General features: G+C 36.0%; 2 protein-coding genes across 4 annotated transcripts; one reads left to right on the top strand and one right to left on the bottom strand.

Moving 5' to 3' along the window:
• Positions 1-34: 34 nt before the first annotated feature.
• Positions 35-8,983, bottom strand: LOC135605664 (uncharacterized). Of its 2 annotated transcripts, none has more exons than XM_065096020.1 (11): positions 8,742-8,983; positions 7,422-7,535; positions 6,755-6,861; positions 5,917-5,963; positions 5,735-5,835; positions 4,638-4,725; positions 4,042-4,150; positions 2,137-2,308; positions 1,056-1,127; positions 393-506; positions 35-306 (listed from the first exon to the last, which is right to left on the bottom strand). In XM_065096020.1, the coding sequence occupies exons 1-11, from the start codon at positions 8,898-8,900 to the stop codon at positions 214-216; spliced, it is 1,176 nt and encodes a 391-aa protein (XP_064952092.1). In that variant the 5' UTR covers positions 8,901-8,983; the 3' UTR covers positions 35-213. The 2 variants fall into 2 exon arrangements, with proteins under 2 accessions (XP_064952092.1, XP_064952093.1); XM_065096021.1 differs by having other exon boundaries at positions 6,755-6,858; positions 8,742-8,975.
• A 144-nt stretch (positions 8,984-9,127) lies between these two features.
• On the top strand, positions 9,128-18,813 carry LOC135605663 (uncharacterized). Of its 2 annotated transcripts, XM_065096018.1 has the most exons (14): positions 9,128-9,758; positions 11,597-11,675; positions 11,791-11,880; positions 11,960-12,004; positions 13,345-13,380; positions 13,644-13,679; positions 14,002-14,098; positions 14,276-14,334; positions 16,171-16,281; positions 16,408-16,541; positions 16,640-16,679; positions 17,571-17,633; positions 17,766-17,947; positions 18,090-18,813. In XM_065096018.1, exons 1-14 carry the CDS (start codon positions 9,280-9,282, stop codon positions 18,583-18,585), a joined length of 1,947 nt encoding a protein of 648 aa, XP_064952090.1. In that variant the 5' UTR covers positions 9,128-9,279; the 3' UTR covers positions 18,586-18,813. The 2 variants fall into 2 exon arrangements, with proteins under 2 accessions (XP_064952090.1, XP_064952091.1); XM_065096019.1 differs by lacking the exon at positions 18,090-18,813 and having other exon boundaries at positions 9,141-9,758; positions 17,760-17,898.
• Positions 18,814-19,107: the final 294 nt, after the last annotated feature.

Here is a 19,107-nt window from a genome sequence, read left to right as displayed (position 1 = left end):
AACCATAACTTACTAGTTCTTTTCATCAACACAATTAAAGATCAATAAGATGTCATTAAAGAACAAAAGGCATCCCACAAAAACTGATAGATGCACGTTGTATAGAACGAACAATCTTTGACAGGATAGAAAAGCTCTGTTTCTTCAACACACAGTTCAAACCTCTACCCCAAGTGTCTTTATGAGAAACCAAATAATACACCTTGTATACAATCACATCCCAAAGAGAAAGCAATTTGAGTAGCATGGGACGTATAACGCGCTATCTTCCACCACCATCGGCTGCCTAAATGGATTGATTTGAATCTGCAAAACAAGAAGCCAGTTAGTTTCCAGATTTTTTTGGCCAGGCTTCGAAATTGAAGGGCATAAGAACAGGTTAACAGATATACCGGCAGCCTGAGAGGTAGGCTAGTGACAGTGCTTATGCAATCGGCAGCTAGATTTGCAGCTTCCTCACAGAAGTCGGTAAATATGGCTGGGATGCCCATTTCCTTAATTAGCTCCTGAAACCGAGGATCAATCAGTTGGCTGCATCCCTAAACTAGAATGCAGAAGCTGTCCGAATGAGAAAAGGCAAGCATTCCATAGTTCAAACTACCAGTAAGTGCAATGTGCTTCTAAGTATACATTGATATACTTTGACACCGACATGAGACTCAATCCGGGTAATCAATGATAAATCTCATTTTTTCTTGACACCGGTAATGGTATGATGAAACACACTTGCCAAGATCTGCCTGTCCACATTGGAAGTTTGTTTATAGTATCAGCTTCATCAAATTTTCCTATAGAGGATTGATCTAACCATCATAATATTTTCGAGAAACTAAAGAGAAACCCTATCTCATCTACATCCCAATGTAACAAATCAATGTTAATGTAATACCAAGAAGCTTATGTTATCATACTTATAACCATTCTGTAAGTTGACACTATTATTCCATCTAGGAGACTGAGCATAGAGGGCCCAGTTAAGTTTCTCCGCAATAAAATTGATTGAAATTGATCATAACCACAAGGAGGAAAAGAATGCTATGGTATGGATGACTTACAATAGTGGGTGACCAACTAGAATAAGCAGCAACACCAGCATTCGGAGCAATAATAAGGTGAGGATATGAATCCTGAAAATAGCTCATAAATAATAAGTATAGAAATCTAAGCTTATCATAGAGATCTGAGATATTTCCTCCCTATGAGTATCAAGAAAGCAACAAACAAAGAGTTTGCACAATGCATGCTATAATTTAGAACGTATATCAAATTTAGCTTGATATCAACCTGCCAATCCATCATATCAATTCATTCAAAACTGACATGTGACGATGAAAACAAGAACATGTTAAGTGCATCACGTCACAATATTTAATTCAATTTTTACTATTGATACATTTTCTTAGTCTAGAGAGAATCGAAATTTTACCTTGTTTATTATCAAGATTATCTAGCATCCATATCAATATAGAACTAAATCGTTTCTTAAAGTCACTCTTGAATGAAAGCTAGTTCATGCAGAATTTGTACTTGTACATGTATATTCCTGAAATTTTTGCACCTTCCTTGGTTTGAGGATTATAGAAGTATCCAGACAAGGTATGTTTATCATTTATTCTTTTGGTTTACCTTGATGGAAAACATTGGAGGTATGTACCACTTGGAAATTTAACATCTCTGTTCCCTTCATTCTGTCACTTTTTGCCTTCGGCAATTAAGCTTCAACATTTTGTCACTGAATGAGTGGGGGTTATTTGTATGCAGAGATTTTAATCAGCTTAACAAAATACAGATTTTTGGATTTTCTTTTAGTGTCCTTTTCATGTCACTAGAAACACTGTCCATATCAGCATTTGCAGGATAGCATTCTACACTCTATGGAGTCAAAATAGAAATGATGAAACCAAAACATGAAAAAAAATATTTGATCTTAAATACATTACACCTAAAATTCTGCAAGTGTTTGCATTATATATGCTGCCCTTCCACAAGTACAACAAAACAGCTGTCTAGACAAGCAAACATAACTTGCAAAGTTATGATCCCACATCATGTTCACTATTTAAATGCAAGTTATATCTACTTAAAAATTTTCAGTTCAAGAAACCTCTAAAACATGGATAGTAAACAAAAATTGACCTTTAATATGTTCCTACATATGTCATGGTAGAAACCTTTGTGAAGCTTTATATGTACTGTAACACATTTTCCATTTAATCTCCTTGCACCAGAATCTGCACATGAAGACTTACATATACAGTCCTGCTCAGCGCAAGGAAGGTACTTGCAGAGGCTTACTGTTTTCCCATCCCTACAATAAACACACAAGAACATAAAGTCAATAGCAAGGGGCATAAGTAAATTCTGTACAACAGAATGTTATATAAATATTTGGACCACTGTCAGTCACATGAAACATATGTACACAGAAAGAAAAGAAGGTGAACGAAAAAAATGTGAAACAACAAAAATGTCAATACAACCATTTGATAATCTTATAAGATTTATCTCACCATGATTTATCAAGCATGCCTTGGCATACACTCCCACAAATGTTTCCCCTCTCCAATCTCGCAACAGGAAAGAAATAGGAGATCTTGTTTACTGGCTAATAACAGTTGAGTTACTATAATGAGTATTTTTGTGACCTTAATACTGAGGAGATATACAAAAATTCTGTAGGAAGCAGTACAAAAGCAAAAACCTAAAAATAAAAAAGAAAGCACTAGCACAACAAGAAGGCAGCTTCTCTATCACCCCTCCTCTCTCTATCACACACACACACACACACACACACACAGTGTATCCGACAGTAAGAAAAAACATATACGGAAAACAACAGAAACAAAGAGACAAAACACTCATGTTTGTCAAAGCTGCGAAAGGAAGCCCAAGGCGCTATGCTAACATGAGAATATCAGATGCTAGAGGGAGTTGATAAAAAGAACTGTATGCAAATGTAAAGCGAGCTTCTTTGCATCTTGAATACATGCTCAAGCATGGTCTTGAGTACTGGTCCTGTATGCAAATGTAAAGCGAGCTTCTTTGCATCTTGAATACATGCTCAAGCATGGTCTTGAGTACTGGTCCTATACCAGTTTCGACAAGTTGTTGAACTGGTAAAATATTGGTATACCAGGCAGTTTGCCGACCTATACCACCTCATAATGCTGAAAAACATTAAAAAAAGAATACTGACAGTACGAAAATATATAATCTGGTACCAGGCCTAAACCATACTAGTATATATAGATCAAAACACACCAATACAACTGGTATTTGAAACCATGTGCTCAAAGAACAACCTAACCTGTTCCCCTTTTTCAATGGTGTGCTTACTGTGACTCAGAAAACCTCTGAATCCAAGATCACAACAGCACAACCTTGCAATGGTTTGAAGGCTTCAACACTATGTGCATACCGATATCTATAATGTTATAGAGGTTCTTATAGTTGAATAAAATGGATGAATTTCATATTCTAATTAGCATAAAAAACAACTACAAAATCTATTGGAAAATTGAGGAACCACTATTACAACTTGTGGAGGACTCAACATTTGTAATGCAGCAAACAATTATGTAATGCATAAATTCCTTGTATAATTCTTCAAGTCATTTAGTAGGCAGAATGAAGGATGAACTGTTAATCCAGATGTGTAATCATGGCAAGACAATCTCCATTACATAATAGAAATCAATTTCATAAACAACAGAAGGACCAGCTTTAGTTATCTATGTGGCTTCATAAATCTACTCAACTTTGGACATTAATAAACTTACCAATAAAGTTGCAGGTGCTTAGCAACAAACTGAAATAACAGCAAAAATCAGACAGATGGTTCTTGTTCATACACAATAAGGTGAATTTGTTTTGAGATAAAGGATAGATGAAAAAGCCTATTACAATGAAGTCATTTTTGAATACCAATTCAAGAAAATTGATGTTGCCAACAACCTCAAATTCATATTAAATTGGCGACCATAATCAACAAGAAAGAACACAATCTTAAACTTATATGAAAAAGTAGATTAGAAAACCAACCTAAATTGTGGAACTGCTGGACCAACAAGGTCCATATGTATTTGAACTCCAGAAAAAAGTGCCAGCAACTCTCCAAAGACCCCAAGTTGCAAAAGCTCTTTCTCAGGTCCTTCAAATAATAAGTTACAGCATGAATTGTGTGAACTTGTGCTACAGTATACAAGCACGTGGTCCACAATCACTTGGAACAAATAGTGTAATCTAACTTTAATATGGAACTCACATGAAAACATGCAATATACAAAACAAGTCATAACAAATAATGTTAACTCAAAATCACAACAAAGATGCTTGTAGTCTAATGCTACACCTATTTTATATATTTTGATGCTAAACCATATCATTATTATTGCAATTCAATAAAAAAATAGTTCATCTTCAATCAAACGTAAAAAAACAACTATATCATCTATAAATGGACAATCAATAAAAAATTGAAGAAGGATGATATACAGTTGACATACAAGTGCTGTTATACAATTAAAGCACAGAGAAATTCAAAGTGTTTCTACAGAATGTCCAAAAAACAGAATTCTGCAATATTGAAAATCAGGCATATTGATAAATCACCAAGATACAAAAGAGATTCTTTTTACCTAAATAGTGTATATTTAATTCGTCCTTAACTTCTGAAATTGAGCCTTGGGCAGCCAAAAGTTGAAAGCAGTGATACACAGTTAGTGGCTGTAATTGAAGAAAAAAAAATTACAAAATTTTCAACTAAATTTGATATTTTTCCTAGACTGATTTACAGACTTCATTTCAAAGGGTAAGAATACTTTCCTATTTTAATGTAGAAAGATATTCAAAGTAGGCACAAAATGACAGGGTAAGAATGCACAAGTAACTAACCTTCTGGTAGAAGAATTTACATATGCACAAACTGCAGGGCTTTGACAACACTCATATAGAGATGGAATTTACTATGATATAAGAGAAATGGGAAGAATACCAAAAGATAATAGAAAAAGGATATTGTTGTGCGATAACTTTATGCTTTATGTTATGACAGGCTAAGTTATACAGCAAAGAATAACCTTTTTCATTTAAATAAGCCCTTCTACTGGTTAGACATATTTGGTTATAACATGAAGATACAATTTCAAGTCATTTCTTTCGTTAGAATCACATGTCCTTAGCAAGGAGGAGTTTACATAATAAAGTATCATGCGATACCATGCCAAAATTTAGCTTGCATATGCAACTTATGATTCAAGATAAGCCACCAATTATTATTTTTGAAATCCACATATCATCATTGCCCAGGTGTCATACCTGATAGCCACTATCTAATTCTGTTTCATTATACTTTGCAGGATATCTTCTATAAAGTGCTAGATGTTCTGGACATGGTTCATAACCACAAGCATCAAGGGTGTTACAATATTGTAATGGATGTGCTGATCAGTGAAGGGCCTCAAATGTTAGGGAACAGCACAAGTCAGGAAAGAAGACAGATATTGGTGAAACAAGAAGGACAAGCGAGAGGATTTTACACTTTAATTAGCCAACACAGCACCAGAATAATACTCAGTTGGCTCATGCATGTCTAAAGCACAAGACAGAAAGAATATCAAAGCAAGGATGGAAAATGAGCTTGTTGTCTAGCAGTCATTATAAGTGACAAAGTCACAGGCATCCAGATTAAAGACCAAGTTATACATAGTTGCTTTAAAAGGAAAACTTGGAGTACCCAGTGAAGTAATAATGCGACTGGTGAATCGAGTGGCAGACATCTCCACTGGTAATAATCTTCCCAGCAGCTCAAACAACTTGACAGTTGACTTTTTGGTTCTGTTGAGAGTTGTGTGGCACTAGCTAATTTAAAAACAGCAAAGAAGCCTGATTGCACTATGAGAGAAAGAGAAAATATACCAGCACATGGGCATAGGGAACTTGGCAGACTCCAATTATCATTTAACCTGCCATGTAACATGTTTTCAGTTAGATACAGTTATATTAAATGAAGATATTTTATTAAATACATATATAAATAAACATATCCACCTGGACATTTTTACATATATATGCATTGACACAGATTTTTACATGTTCACATATGTATATATAACATAATCAGTGTATGCATCTATGTATGCCAAAGGGATACGACTTCCTAAATGCAAACAAATATTATCTACACATATAGTTTGTGTTCATGTATATGGATGACTAAATCTTTATCTAGTAGAAAAGGGGTATATGGTTGGTGAAAGGCATGGACTCCTGACCAACTATACTCCCCTTCCCATTTTTGTCTATGTAACCAAATTCCAAGAAAATGAGAGACGAAAAATATACTAGTGGTTCCACATAATCCTATACCTACATTCACTGTGCAATGTCCCCTAATGAATTTGGCAACCCCTTTTAGTAAATATCAAACACTCCATTCCTCCTAAACTGGAGAACATGCCTTCCACATAATTGTGATCCCCAGAATATTTTTACTTCCAGGCACAAATTGAGCACAAGTACCGAGTCTCAAAGTTTCCTCTTAACGGATAGCTACACTGATTTTACATTAGTAAGAGATTAAACTAGAGAGAGGAATGGTTCACTCTTTCTGAATTCAACAGGAAGTTATCTAACGGATACTAATATTAACTTGTATTCAGAAAAATGGTTGTCAGAGAACAAAAAAGCAGCAGTTGGAAATAAGTTGTCAAGGAACAGAAAAAGCAGGATTCTGAAGAAAGTAAACCACACAAACCACAACTCATTCATCGAAACAGCTAATGATCCACAGCTGCACTCAGATTTCCATAGTCCTATCTGGTGGAGACCCTTTGAAGTAAAAAAAGAACATCTACTCTCCTGCTTTTACAAGCACCAAGTAAATCATTCGAAGAGTGAAATAACAACATAAAAAAATAGACAATAAGTAAGAAAGATCATTTTTAAAGAGTAAACATGAAAGGAAATTCATGACATTGTTTAAAATAATGATATGTTTAAATAGCACTTACAAGAAATATCTTCAGAAAAGGAGTCCTCAAACAAGGCTTGGTCATGATATGCATAAAGGTGACAAATCTATTGAAAGAGGAGCACTCCACTCATTTACTTACCTCATACAAATTCTTCATGATTTAAAATCAATAATAATATAATCTTTAAAGCATGAGCTGCCACTATGTAATTACGAACATGCCCATATACTATAATAACTTTAAGAACTTCGTAAACATTTAAATATCATGCACTTTCACACATAACCGTATAAATCCATTTGGTACAGAATTGTATTACAAAAGCAAGATGACAATGTAAATATAGATAAAGAGCATGAGATCCTTAAGATTCATACTAGCATATACATGCCATAAAATCTTAGTTTAGAACAATAAGTTGAAAGTAAAAGGAAAAATATGGGTAACCTGGTTTATGTCTTCAATAAAGAATGTAAAGGGGAAATCACTTAATATATCCACATGCCTCATCTGTTCTTCAAGCCTTGTACATTCCTTTTTATGATATGTCCAATGTGAAATCTGCAAAATGAAACGTAGAAGATTGACATGAGTTCTATGTTAGCCATTAGATGTATCATAAGAAAATAGAGATGTGTGAAGCACAATAGCATACACTTTTAAGTATATCCTCACAACAGCCAATCCTCAGGAAGCATGGACAAAGACATGATGAGGCAATTAAACATGTCATTGGAATTTTGTTTTAGAAATTTCTGGGCCTTTTGCTAATTTGTGTTTTTTCTGATTTAATTACCCAAAATAAAATTTTGAAAGGTAAGTTTGTACTTTGATGATATCATAGGAATCTTTCTTATTTGCAAAGCAATTAAAGTAAGCCCACAATTATAAGGATGGGCCATGGCCAATTTTCGTTAAAAAATTCCTTCATTCTTCGAATGGTTCTGTTTTTACAGCTTCTGTCCTGTATCATGTGGTATCAGAGCAAGGAGTACAAGCTACCTGGTGGCTCATGACTTGTTTTTAATATTAAAAAAATCTCCTTTTCAAGTCTTGAGTAGATGTTATATCTGCTATTTAGGTTTTCACATGATCAAAGTCCTATTTTATTGCTTCCATCAAATATATATACTAGTCAGCCCATAACCTATCAACTTAGATTTTTTGGTCAATTGGTGTCCAATTACTGTCTTGATGCCCTTGCTAGTTTGGTGCTTGGACTCCCTTAAAGAAGTTCTGAACACTCGTTTACACCAAGTGACCATAGCGTAAGACTAGACCTAGCTGAAGAAGATGGTGACTCTAAAATAGATATAAAATTTGCATTTGTACAGAGTTAATGGAAAATGTCTTTTAACTAAAGTAACCGCGCTCATGACATATGTATTGTGCATTGCCTCATTGAAGGGAAAAACAAGTTCGACAAGGATTGCTCGCAACCAGTTCTCAGTGGCCAAAACTTCCTGGTTTTTCTAGTCATTCATTTAACCATCTCTTTGAAAATTATTGCTCCTGACATCATCCAATTTATTCATTTTTTCCATCAATAACCTCAATAAAGGATCAAAAAAGGGGAAATCTTCTAAACCCAAGAATATTATCAGGTTACGAACAATTGAAGGAACCGGAAAGGATATTCACGAAGACGTCATACGAGTAACAGGAATTAAGACAATCAACGCGATGGTCGGAAAAAAGGAGATTATAACGCACAAGAAGAGATGAAGGAAAATTAGATAAAAGCGACGAGGAAGGGTTTTAACTGACCTGGTGGGCGGTGGAGCAGTAAGCGACAGCGCCGCAGAGCCCACAGCGGCGGGTGGGAGGGCCAGGGGCACAAGGTGTTCCACTTCCTCGCGCGGCGCATTCCGTCGCCCTCCGCCACCACCATCCTTTTCTGCGCTCCGCCGATGCGCTGCTCGCCATGGCCGTAGGAACTCTCGACAAAGTCGGCTCACGCCGGGCCTCGACTTTAAGATCGCTGAGGACTTAGTGCAAAGTTATAAAATGACATATTTGCCCTGTATATTATTTTAATATAACATGTATGCCCCACAAAATGTTACAATCTCTGTTTGTCGCCACATCCCCGCGCAAGCGGGGAATTAAAGAGTAGAAAGGTCTTTTTCTTCTAACAATTTGGATCTCATCCCCGCACATCTCCGACTTCCCAGCCCGCAGCACGTTCCCTGCAGACTGCACAGGCGTCGTCGTCCTAAGAAAGCCCACATCACGCCGTTAACGGCGTCTCTGCTTCCCAAAACGAACGTTCGCCTTCTCCTTGCCCCTTCCTCCATCGTAGTTCATGCCGTCGAACATTCCTCCTCGAGGTCCCGAAGTAGAAGTGGACGAGCGCGAAGAGAGCGAGGACGAAGACGATGAGGACAACGAGCCCACCGTGGACGATTCCGTGGTGGTTTCCTTTCGTCCCGACGAAGCGGTCTACGTCGACCTCTCGGAAACCATAGCCGAAACAGCTGCGGCGGAACTCTCGATCTCGGAGGCTTTCGAGGAGGCGCTGGAGGCGGTGCGGCGATCGGAGGAGTCGTTGCCCGGCGCCGTGGAGGTCGTGGTGGATTCGGACGAGGAAACGGAAGGGGAAGACGCCAACGACGGGCGGGACGAGCAAGAGGAACTAGTGGAGACGACGGAGGAGAAGGGGAAAGGTGGAGGAGAGAGCGAGGGTTTGGACAAGACGGATGGGGTGGAGTTGGACCGTTCCCTTTTCCCCAGTTGCCCCGTTTGCTTCGAGACGTGGAGCGCCGATGGACCTCATCGTGTCTGGTAAGCAAAATATTAGGGTTTTCTTGTTTTTGTTGATTTATTTTGTTTTATTCTTTCTTTTTTCAGTTTCTCTAAACTTAGTATCACACGGCACTTTGGCTCTGGTAGAGTTGGGAGTACGGCGAGATTGAGATTATATTGCTATTGTGAGATATACTTCGTGTATTGTAGATTCAGTACTGTGCATAAGATGCTTATCTCTAAATTATGTCCAAACATGTTCTCCATCTTTGATAAGATATAACTGGATGTAGCTTGGTGCTTGAACCTAGTGCTCTTCATATTTGCAAAATCTTCTCATCTGGGCACCATGGGATTAGAGTTCTTCTTTACAATGCCCCTTCTGGGGCACATCCAAGACCAATTGGCCTTTGGCATCCTACATGTTTGATGATGAAATTGTAATCTCTTTGCTATAAATGTGTAGGATTAAAAATGACCTGATGCTTCAGACTGTTGATGTGTTATTGCATATTTCTCGCTGACATTTTTTTTCTTCTTAAATTATTATTGATGGAATCCAAAGGCCTACGATGCAAGATTGGGATGATTGAGTCATCATTATTGTATTTATCATTATATGACATTGTAAAAGGAGTTCTAAAGGGATAGAATAAAAAATATTTCAGACAGAGTAGATGCCGGGAAAAGAATTCTTTAAAAGAGAAAGAAAATAGGGGTTAATGAAAACTCCCACCCATAATTTTTTATATTGCTGATTTGATGTCCAATTTTTCTTATATTTGTCCTAATCAAATCTAGTGCTTGTCTTGACAGAGTGATCAAATATTAGAATCTGCACTTTATCATCTTACAAAAAATTTAGATAATATTAAAATTGTAAATCTTATTTATCACTTTTCCGAAAGAACTATTGAAACTATGGACAAAAATTCTGGAAAAAATGACAAAAGAATCATTGCCAACATTTACTTTACTCAAGACAGGCTCAAACACAAACTCATTTTATTATCCTATTATTGTTCTTTAGTTAATTCTAATTCGCAGTTGGTAAGCGTAAGAGCTTGGCATAGGGTATCTTGAATTCCACTCCAGGATTTCTTTGAAACCAAAAGAAATATCAGGCAACTCATGATTGCTATTGAGATTGCTTCCACTGGTTGGAAAATTGATGATCTCACAAAGATGTTGGGAAACTCATCTAATAATTTGCTATTGATCAGTATTTCCATGGAAATTATTCATGTCAGTTGAGCATCCAATTTTAGCTAAGTGGACTCAACCTGGTTTGAAAATGGGTGGCTAAGATTGTTAATTAGTAGGTAACAATGATTAAGGTGCAGAACAGAAGTATCGTGTCCAACACATCCTCTTTGGATGTGACAAGAATTCTGAATTTCCTGGGTTTCAAAGCAGTTAACTTGTATTTACCAATTCCAAACTTGAATACGGTACATGGTGGTAACCAATATGGCAAGATACGACAGAAGGATAACCTAAACATGCTATGAAAAGTGTGTTGTGATGATTTAATGAATTACTGTTAATTTCTTATTCTAGATTATATAACAATTGCTTTTATGGAGGACCTTACCTTTCTCATATTAACAATGATTGCCATGTCACTCCACATTTGTCTAGAATGATTAAAATATATCATACCAGTAAGCTATGGTTACATGTTATGTTGACTCATGCTTGAGGTGTTGATGTATAATTAGGCTAATTTTTAGCTTGCGCTGTCATGACTAGGAATTATACTTCTCCATAAAGAACTTTATGCTTTTGTTGAAACAAATATTTTGTCCTCTTCTGGTAGTTTGTGGCTTAAGCATCAAGTGATCTGCAGGCTGATATATTTGTCATTGTAATTACAGCTGTATACCCTGTGGACATGTTTATGGTAGATCATGCCTAGAGAGATGGTTTAAGCAATTTGGAAAGAATATTGGAAAGGTATTTTAATTCTTGTTGCTTGTTTGAACTGGACATTGATGTTTTAAGCAACATATGTAAGGTATGATTTGTCTGAAGTTTTGCTTGTTTAATTCTTGTTTGCATAATTTTGCAGTGTCCTCAATGTAATAGGAAATTTAGGCGGAAAGAGATGATTAATCTGTATGCACCTCTGATTGTTGTACCAAATGATGATCTAGAAAAGGTTCTTGTTTTTTTTCCATTGTAGTGCAGTTTCTATATATTCATGACATTTAAACTGTTGGGCAATTTGTTTCGTTCAGGAAGTGCATTCTCTACGGGAACAGAATGAATCTCTTAAATTGGAGGTAAGTTACTATGCATATGTTTCAGTGGAAGTTACCTAAGATGACATGCACTATTGAAATGTATTTTCTGATTTTTTTTTTTGGCTCTATTTACATTGTAACCTGTTTTCTTCCACCTGCAAAACTGATTTACTGTAATTTAATAATTATAAATGTTGGGTGTACTTACAGGTAGAACAACATTTATGTAGTGTGCCTTTGAATACCAGACATCATCCTCCTCTTGAATAAATTGAGTTTTGTGAAATTATTAGCTGCGTGACTTGATAACATTAGCCATCTTACGAATCAGTGATCAATCAAATCTTTAAAATGCTGGTACTTATTTTGAATACATAACATGTAAATTTTCCTATAAATCATTGCTGGTGAGCCCTATTATGTCAAGAAGATCATAGTTGGCTATGCCCTATTTAACTTTATCGACTAATATAAGACCTATATGATCCCCAAGAAGAAAAGCATTAAATGCAACAAGCATGAGCAAAGTAGACTACCATGTGCACAAGCAATATCTTGGGTGTAACAATGATAATAATAGAGGCTGAGCTAGTCTCCTTATTTGAGGATAAAGGAGGTGGCAAATCATGCTAAATTCATGAAGGATAAGCAGTAGGGCCAGGTCAAGCAGCCTAGGTTCTAATTTAACCACAGAAGGTTGATATTTGGTGAGTGTCTTATTCATGCTTGACCGAGGGAAGCAGTGCAGTGAATGGTCTATTGTGAGTTCTTCATGTTGTACCTCTTCCAAATACTGTTAGTGCTTGATGACTCTCTTTCTCACTGCGTGCCACTCTGTATGAGAGTCTATTTCTCCTTCATTTCCCACCAACCCTTTGAAACTAGGGGTTTAACAATTCTTTAGTTGTTTTATTAATATGGTTCATCCAAGTGGTTTCTGGGTTATTCTAGCATGCATCAGTACAATGCCTCATCTATTATGTTGCCTTGACCCAGCCCTAGCTTATGTAACAACAAATCCTTTTATTTCCTTTGCATACCTTTACAGCAGATCAGAATACCTTTTTCCTTTTTTTAAATGTAGATTCACTGTTAATGTTCTCACCATGGTTTATCTTGGAAATTATTTTAAATGCTAACTAGTAATTTTTCAAGTTGTAATGAATAGTTGTTTTTGCAATTAAATCAGGCTAAAATTAAATGATGGAATACTATAATTCTCATTATATTCTCTCTTCCCTGCACTATTGGAGCAATAAATTATATTCACGATGAGTATTAATGATTTTGAGAATGAGGAGGCATATTTATTAACTATATTGAAGGAACTCGCTTCAGTGCTTTATAGTAATTTTAATGATTTTTAACTGTTTGTGCAGAAAGCTGAACTGATCATGGAGATTAACAAGCACAAGGTAATTCCACCACACAATTCATAACTCCATATCATGTAGCATATTCTCTTTCCTGATAATCTTGGCATCACACTTATATGTATTTAGTGCTTATTTGATGAAGTATGGCTTAGAATCTGATAATAAAATGTTCAGCAAGCTGTCATGTCCCATTGTCTATCCTTTTGGTGATTGTGAATGGGAATTTTCCTGGACATGTAGTAGGTTATGATGCTTGCTTTTTTTTAGCTGATAAGCTGTTTGTTTTTTTTTCTGGTTTGCAGAAGCATGCAAGAGATGCAGAGAGTTCCCTAAGACAGGTGTGAAATCAATTAGATCTTTCTTACTTTAATCAATGATGATGATTAATTTCTGACTAGCTCTTGGAATTCATTTTGTGCACCAAGTTTCTAAACATTGATATTGGTACTCCTGTCTGAATCTTTTCAGACTGGCACTTACCAACTAGTATGATACAATGTTGCCTTGATACAGCAACAAAAGTATACTAAAAATTGTTTGATATGTCGGTATTAACCAATGTGGTGGGAACACCAGTACATGATAGAAATGGCCCATAATATTTTGAATTCTTGGTGTGTGTGCAGAAGTCTAAAATTTTCTTAAATTCTGGTGATGTAGAAAATGGCTTGCTTGGAACACACTTTATCAGGGTCAAAAATGAGGAGGCATTTTAAGTCTTCTGATGGAAGGTGGATCTCTACAGCTCACCCCTTGGGTAAAACCTGGATACCTTAGCTTCATTAATGCAACATACTCTTTTGTCCGAGGTGTTGTTCAAATATTTTGAATTAGATTGTTTTATTTGTATGGTTGGCAGTATATATTATATATTCAATCACACTTCATTTGATATTGGACTACATTATAATTAATGTTGGTTGTGTACTTTCAGAAAACAACTTTGAGTCTGTAAGAGATGATGGGCTTCATCATTGCCGCTTTGTGTTGCAGGTTCTCTCTCTATTTTTTGGTGCATCATGTTAACTTTGAAGTGGTAAATATATTATTCTTCTGAAGCTGCCCTAAGCGACTTTACCCAAAATGCACATACTCTTTGTACATTATCTTTTCATATGGTGAAAACTCTGTTTGGTGACTCTTGGTCAATGATATATTCATGGGGTGAATTTCTTATGATTTCAAATGTTAAATGTTGCATTGAAGTTGTGAAGAAAAAAGAACTTGTATCAATAGAAATATAAGTATATTTGAAATGCTAGGCCATGATGACATGAATTCCAGACTTGAAAACTTGTGGCATTTCAGAAAACTTAACAAAGTAATACTTCCATCTGATTATATATCTTTCTCTTAGAAAAATTTGTAATATGTATGTCCGGTTCTACTAAGTGGTTCCCTCACTCCTTTCAAATCCAGAGAGAACCACAAAAAGAGAAGATAAATAAGTGAATGGTCAATTTGTACCAAGTTGCATGGATGGGAATCTAAAACATGATGGTATCCTAGTGAGATTTGATTGACAAAGTAAGAAATAAGGAGAAAAGGAAAGGTAATTGAGGGTAGGAATCAAAAGAGGATGGACAAATATATTTGAGATAATCAAACAGTTAAATTGGAAAACTGCAATTTCTATACAAAATTAAGTTATGATCAAACAAGAATCCCATTGAGATGAAAAATTGAGATTTTGGATAAATGACAGAATAAGGCGATGGAAGAAAAATTGAGTGAGGTTCACAGATGAATCCCAGTCTGATAAAATTTCATCCTAGGATTAAAATTGGTTTTTTGCTTAAAATTTGATTAACACTAGATAGATTAGATTTTGTGGATATATGCAACAACTGAATAAAAATGGATTTACAGAATAATTTAATTGGTATTAAGGAACTTCAAGTTTTATGTCAGAAATGAGACTATGAATCTAAAAAAGAAAATTGAATTAGAATTATGGGACTCCTTTGAGAGTTTTCATGCAAATGGGTCGTAATGTGTATAGCAAATTTCATTATATTGCTTTTTGTCCTGTGTCTTGCAACTATTTTTGCTTATAGTTGTTGCCAAATAGAATGCCAGAGTAGAAAATGGTTGTTGGTTAATGGTTGTTGTTGAATACTCATATCAATATTATAGATATGATGCAACTTGGGAAGGATGCCATCTGGATAAACTAATTCGAATTCTTAAGGGTCATACATCTTATTAAAAAGAAGAGGAAAGAAGAAAGATTGAGTCACTTATGAACATTTATGTGTATGAGACTTTAAAATCTGTTGGAGAAAATATTGTTGATGCTGGTATAGCAGATGAATTTTTTATTTGGTTGTTAGAAAATTTGCACAATGAAGCTAAGAAACATGAAGTGAAAAAAAAAGGTATGAATTAAATATGTCAAATACAGGGATAAGGTAACTTTGGATTTGACAAACTTTGTACCTGTCTGGTTCTTATAGGCCAGGCTTATTCTTTACTCTCAGACATGGAAATTTTGCAGAATAGTGGAATCTTGCATCTAGACCCATTCCAGATGGATCAATCTGTTTGGTAAGACTGCAGATCGTTTGTCTAATATTGAAGTAACTGCTCATTTTGGCTCATTGTGAGACGATAAGATGATCACTTTCAGATCCAGTGTACTTCTACACAAGGTTTTGATTATGGTGAACAAATAGTTGATTAAATTATACATATTTCCCCTTTTTTGCATGTACTATTGCAAACTTTACCTATGTCAGCATTTTTTTCTCCTGTTTAACTTGGAGCTGATTTTTCTAGCTTCAAACTTAAGTGATATTTATAATGGAACCTACTTTCTCCTATTTGCAGAATGAGTTGGAGCTAGATGGAGCTCGGGTTATGGGAATAGATGGATCTAGTCAAATTATAATGGTTTCAGGAAAGGCCCCTGGAATTGAGCGAGAGCATGTTCTTAGCAAGGTACTTCTTGACATCCTAGACATACATCGGAAATAGAACCACTAGCTTTTTTTTGTTTTTTTTTTTTTTTTGTGACTCAGTGAAGGTTTAATACTTGTTATAGGAATGCTTTATTTCTTTCTGCAGATTAGCTTGCTAAGTCAGAATGAAGTAGAGACAATACAGCTTCCTCCTAATACTAAAGCTATAAGGGATCTTACAATCCTTCCTGATGGACTTGCACTTCTCGCATCACTGGGCAAGAAATTATTACTTTTCAGGTTCATGTGCTTTCTGTTTGGCAGTCTGTTACCAAAATGCCTAACCAACATCTCTTTAACAAAGTCAATTTACATTATTGGTTGTGTTTTGTATTCAGCATGAGGAGCAATAATCTTGTCCTCAAGTATGACTTACCGGTAATTCTTTGACCTTATGACTCATAAGTTTTTGTAATTATTTGCAATATTTAATTATCTTGACATGAAATGCCTGCTGGATATATGTCATTTTTGTGAATACAGATAATCGAATCTACAATTCTTACAGTGCTCTGCTTGAAAGAGTGAGTGACAGTAAGAATCTAGAATTCTTACTGTCTTAGCATGTATCAACTTTATGCTAGAGTAGTGTTTGCACATCCTTAGCTTGTGCCGTTATCAGGAATCTCGTGTCTAATTTGCAAGTGCTTTCTCTTTGTATGTTAGAGGGGTAACATTTTTTTAGAGTTTATGTGTACTCTTTCTTTATAGCTGCTACGGCTGTTCCTTGTGTGTTAGCTAAATCATCCACTTGTTCTGTTTCTTCCTCTGTGCTAATTGTTAACTTTTGTTAGCATATATAGATAGAGTGCATAAGTTTGTTCAATATGTGTGAGGCTTTTGATACTTATTCCCTGCTGTTATGGTTCAAATGTTTAATTGTAAATAGTCTTTGAGGTCTAGGATAAATAGAAGTTAGAAAACTACGTTGTGAAATAACTCAGGAGCGTCACTTGATTTCCAAAGGTTATGGGTGATTAGTAAATATTATATTTGTAAATGCAGACAACATACATCCAAGGGTTGGAATGTGCCTAGTTGTGGTTTCTATAACATGATCAATCATAGTTAATAGGGTATAAAACAGCTTCAGAACATCCAAGAGTCTTTCTTGTCCTACCGCAGCCTCTTAGATTGAACTTCGGGAATGCCTTCAAGTTTCCTGATTGGTTTTATTACCACTTTTACCAGGAAAATTAAATGATACTTTTTCAATAAAAAACATCTCGTTTTCTTTTTATACTTACAAAACAATATCGATATTTGTAGGCTCCTGCCTGGTCGTGCTCGGGAGACAACAGCAACACACATTATGTTTATACTGGATTGCAGGTTTAGTTAACCGATATCTTTTTCCTTTATTTGTTTCATTAAGATTCAGTGAGGTTGCTGGGAAGCTCTTATTTTATCATTGGTATGCATTAAGATGAAGTATCATAAAGTGTTTTTTCCTCATAGTGACAGAATGGCATGCTTTTAGTCTTTGATATTCGTCAAACAGCAGTACCCATGCAAGTAATGGAGGGCTTGACTGGGCACCCAGTTCATACTGTTCATTCTGTTGTGCTAAGTGATGGAGGGAGTAGAGTTCTTACTGCTTCTTCTTCAGGCCCTTGTATTTGGGAAGTTGGCTCTAGCTGTGGAAGGTTGGTTGCAAAAACACTTATTTTGTACATCTAATGATTCACTTCAGTCTCGAGAATCTTCGTGAAGGCTGACACCCAGTGTTTTAGTTTTGAAGTTTGCTGTCCCTTGTTTTGCTGATCAAACATTTAATCTTCATTGCAGGCCATTTTTGATACCAGAAATGGAAAATCGAGGAGTATGCATATCACTTGCCTGTTGTGGTTCTCTTGATAGCATGGTGGCTTCATTTCGGCAGAAAGTTGAGCTGTTCAATGATAGCATGACTTCTCAAATTCCAATGTCACCGTCACCGTCACCCATTCTTTCTACTACAGGAAAAATAGGTTCTCATGTTCTCATCACGGGGGTGGACGGATTATCCTTTCAGAGTGAAGAGGTTGGTAAGAGCATTGTCAGTGAACTTCGAATGCCCAAATCTGCCATCTTATGCACAGAAGGGGATAACTCATTGTTTGCTTATGGGGATGAATCATCTCATGGGGTGCACATCTGGGGCTTACCCTCGTTCAGAACGTACGCGAAGCTGAAGCCACATCAGCATCCTATTCTTGATTTAAGGTATGATCGAAGATCCACAGGCCCTGGCTTCCTCGGTTGCATTAGTGAGGATAGATTACAAGTTTTTAGTTGTTTCTAGTCAGTGAATTGACCTCATACCTTTTTGCTCTTCAAATTTAGGCTTAGAAATATCGTGACGGTTAGAATAGATAGATATCCAACGAACATGGTAGTCTGTAACGTAAGAAGGTACATTTTTTGAAACCGACGGATGATTCTGTAGAACACAATGTTGTATATCAGAGGGGCTCCAAGTATTGTGATATTGTTCATTAAATGCCTATTGCAGCATCTTACTTTATGTTCACAGGCCTGTTTGGCGAATTAGTTGGCAGGGGCTCCATTAATCGAGTCTAATGTTTCTATTAGAACTATGCTAACCCGGTAATCCATAGATTTCATTGCAACTAGTCAGATTGTCACCTCGAAATTCCAAGCACCTTTGTTTTAATGTCCAATTATTTAGGTCATAGTTTGACGCGTCGTTTTAGTTTCCGTGTCAGTCCTAATTACTATTTCAGTATTTATGACTTGGCGAGGATAAAATGCTTGGGAAAATGAAAGAAAAACCAAGAGAATGTATTTTTTACTAGAAGATATT

Source organism: Musa acuminata, chromosome BXJ2-2, assembly GCF_036884655.1.
Source record: "Musa acuminata AAA Group cultivar baxijiao chromosome BXJ2-2, Cavendish_Baxijiao_AAA, whole genome shotgun sequence".
NCBI classification, from domain to species: Eukaryota; Viridiplantae; Streptophyta; class Magnoliopsida; order Zingiberales; family Musaceae; genus Musa; species Musa acuminata.
The sequence above is the reverse complement of the archived record's forward strand: the minus strand, read 5'-3'. Positions and strand labels throughout refer to the sequence as shown.

Coding starts and splice junctions, on each gene's coding strand:
- LOC135605663 (XM_065096018.1), top strand. CDS start 9,280: ATGCCGTCGAACATTCCTCCTCGAGGTCCCGAAGTAGAAGTGGACGAG. Junction 16,542..16,639: donor AAGAAATTATTACTTTTCAG/GTTCATGTGCTT, acceptor TTTTGTATTCAG/CATGAGGAGCAATAATCTTG. Junction 17,948..18,089: donor GTTGGCTCTAGCTGTGGAAG/GTTGGTTGCAAA, acceptor TCTTCATTGCAG/GCCATTTTTGATACCAGAAA.
- LOC135605664 (XM_065096020.1), bottom strand. CDS start 8,900: ATGGCGAGCAGCGCATCGGCGGAGCGCAGAAAAGGATGGTGGTGGCGG. Junction 7,536..8,741: donor ACTGCTCCACCGCCCACCAG/GTCAGTTAAAAC, acceptor TTCATTTTGCAG/ATTTCACATTGGACATATCA. Junction 6,862..7,421: donor TTATTGAAGACATAAACCAG/GTTACCCATATT, acceptor TGCTTGTAAAAG/CAGGAGAGTAGATGTTCTTT.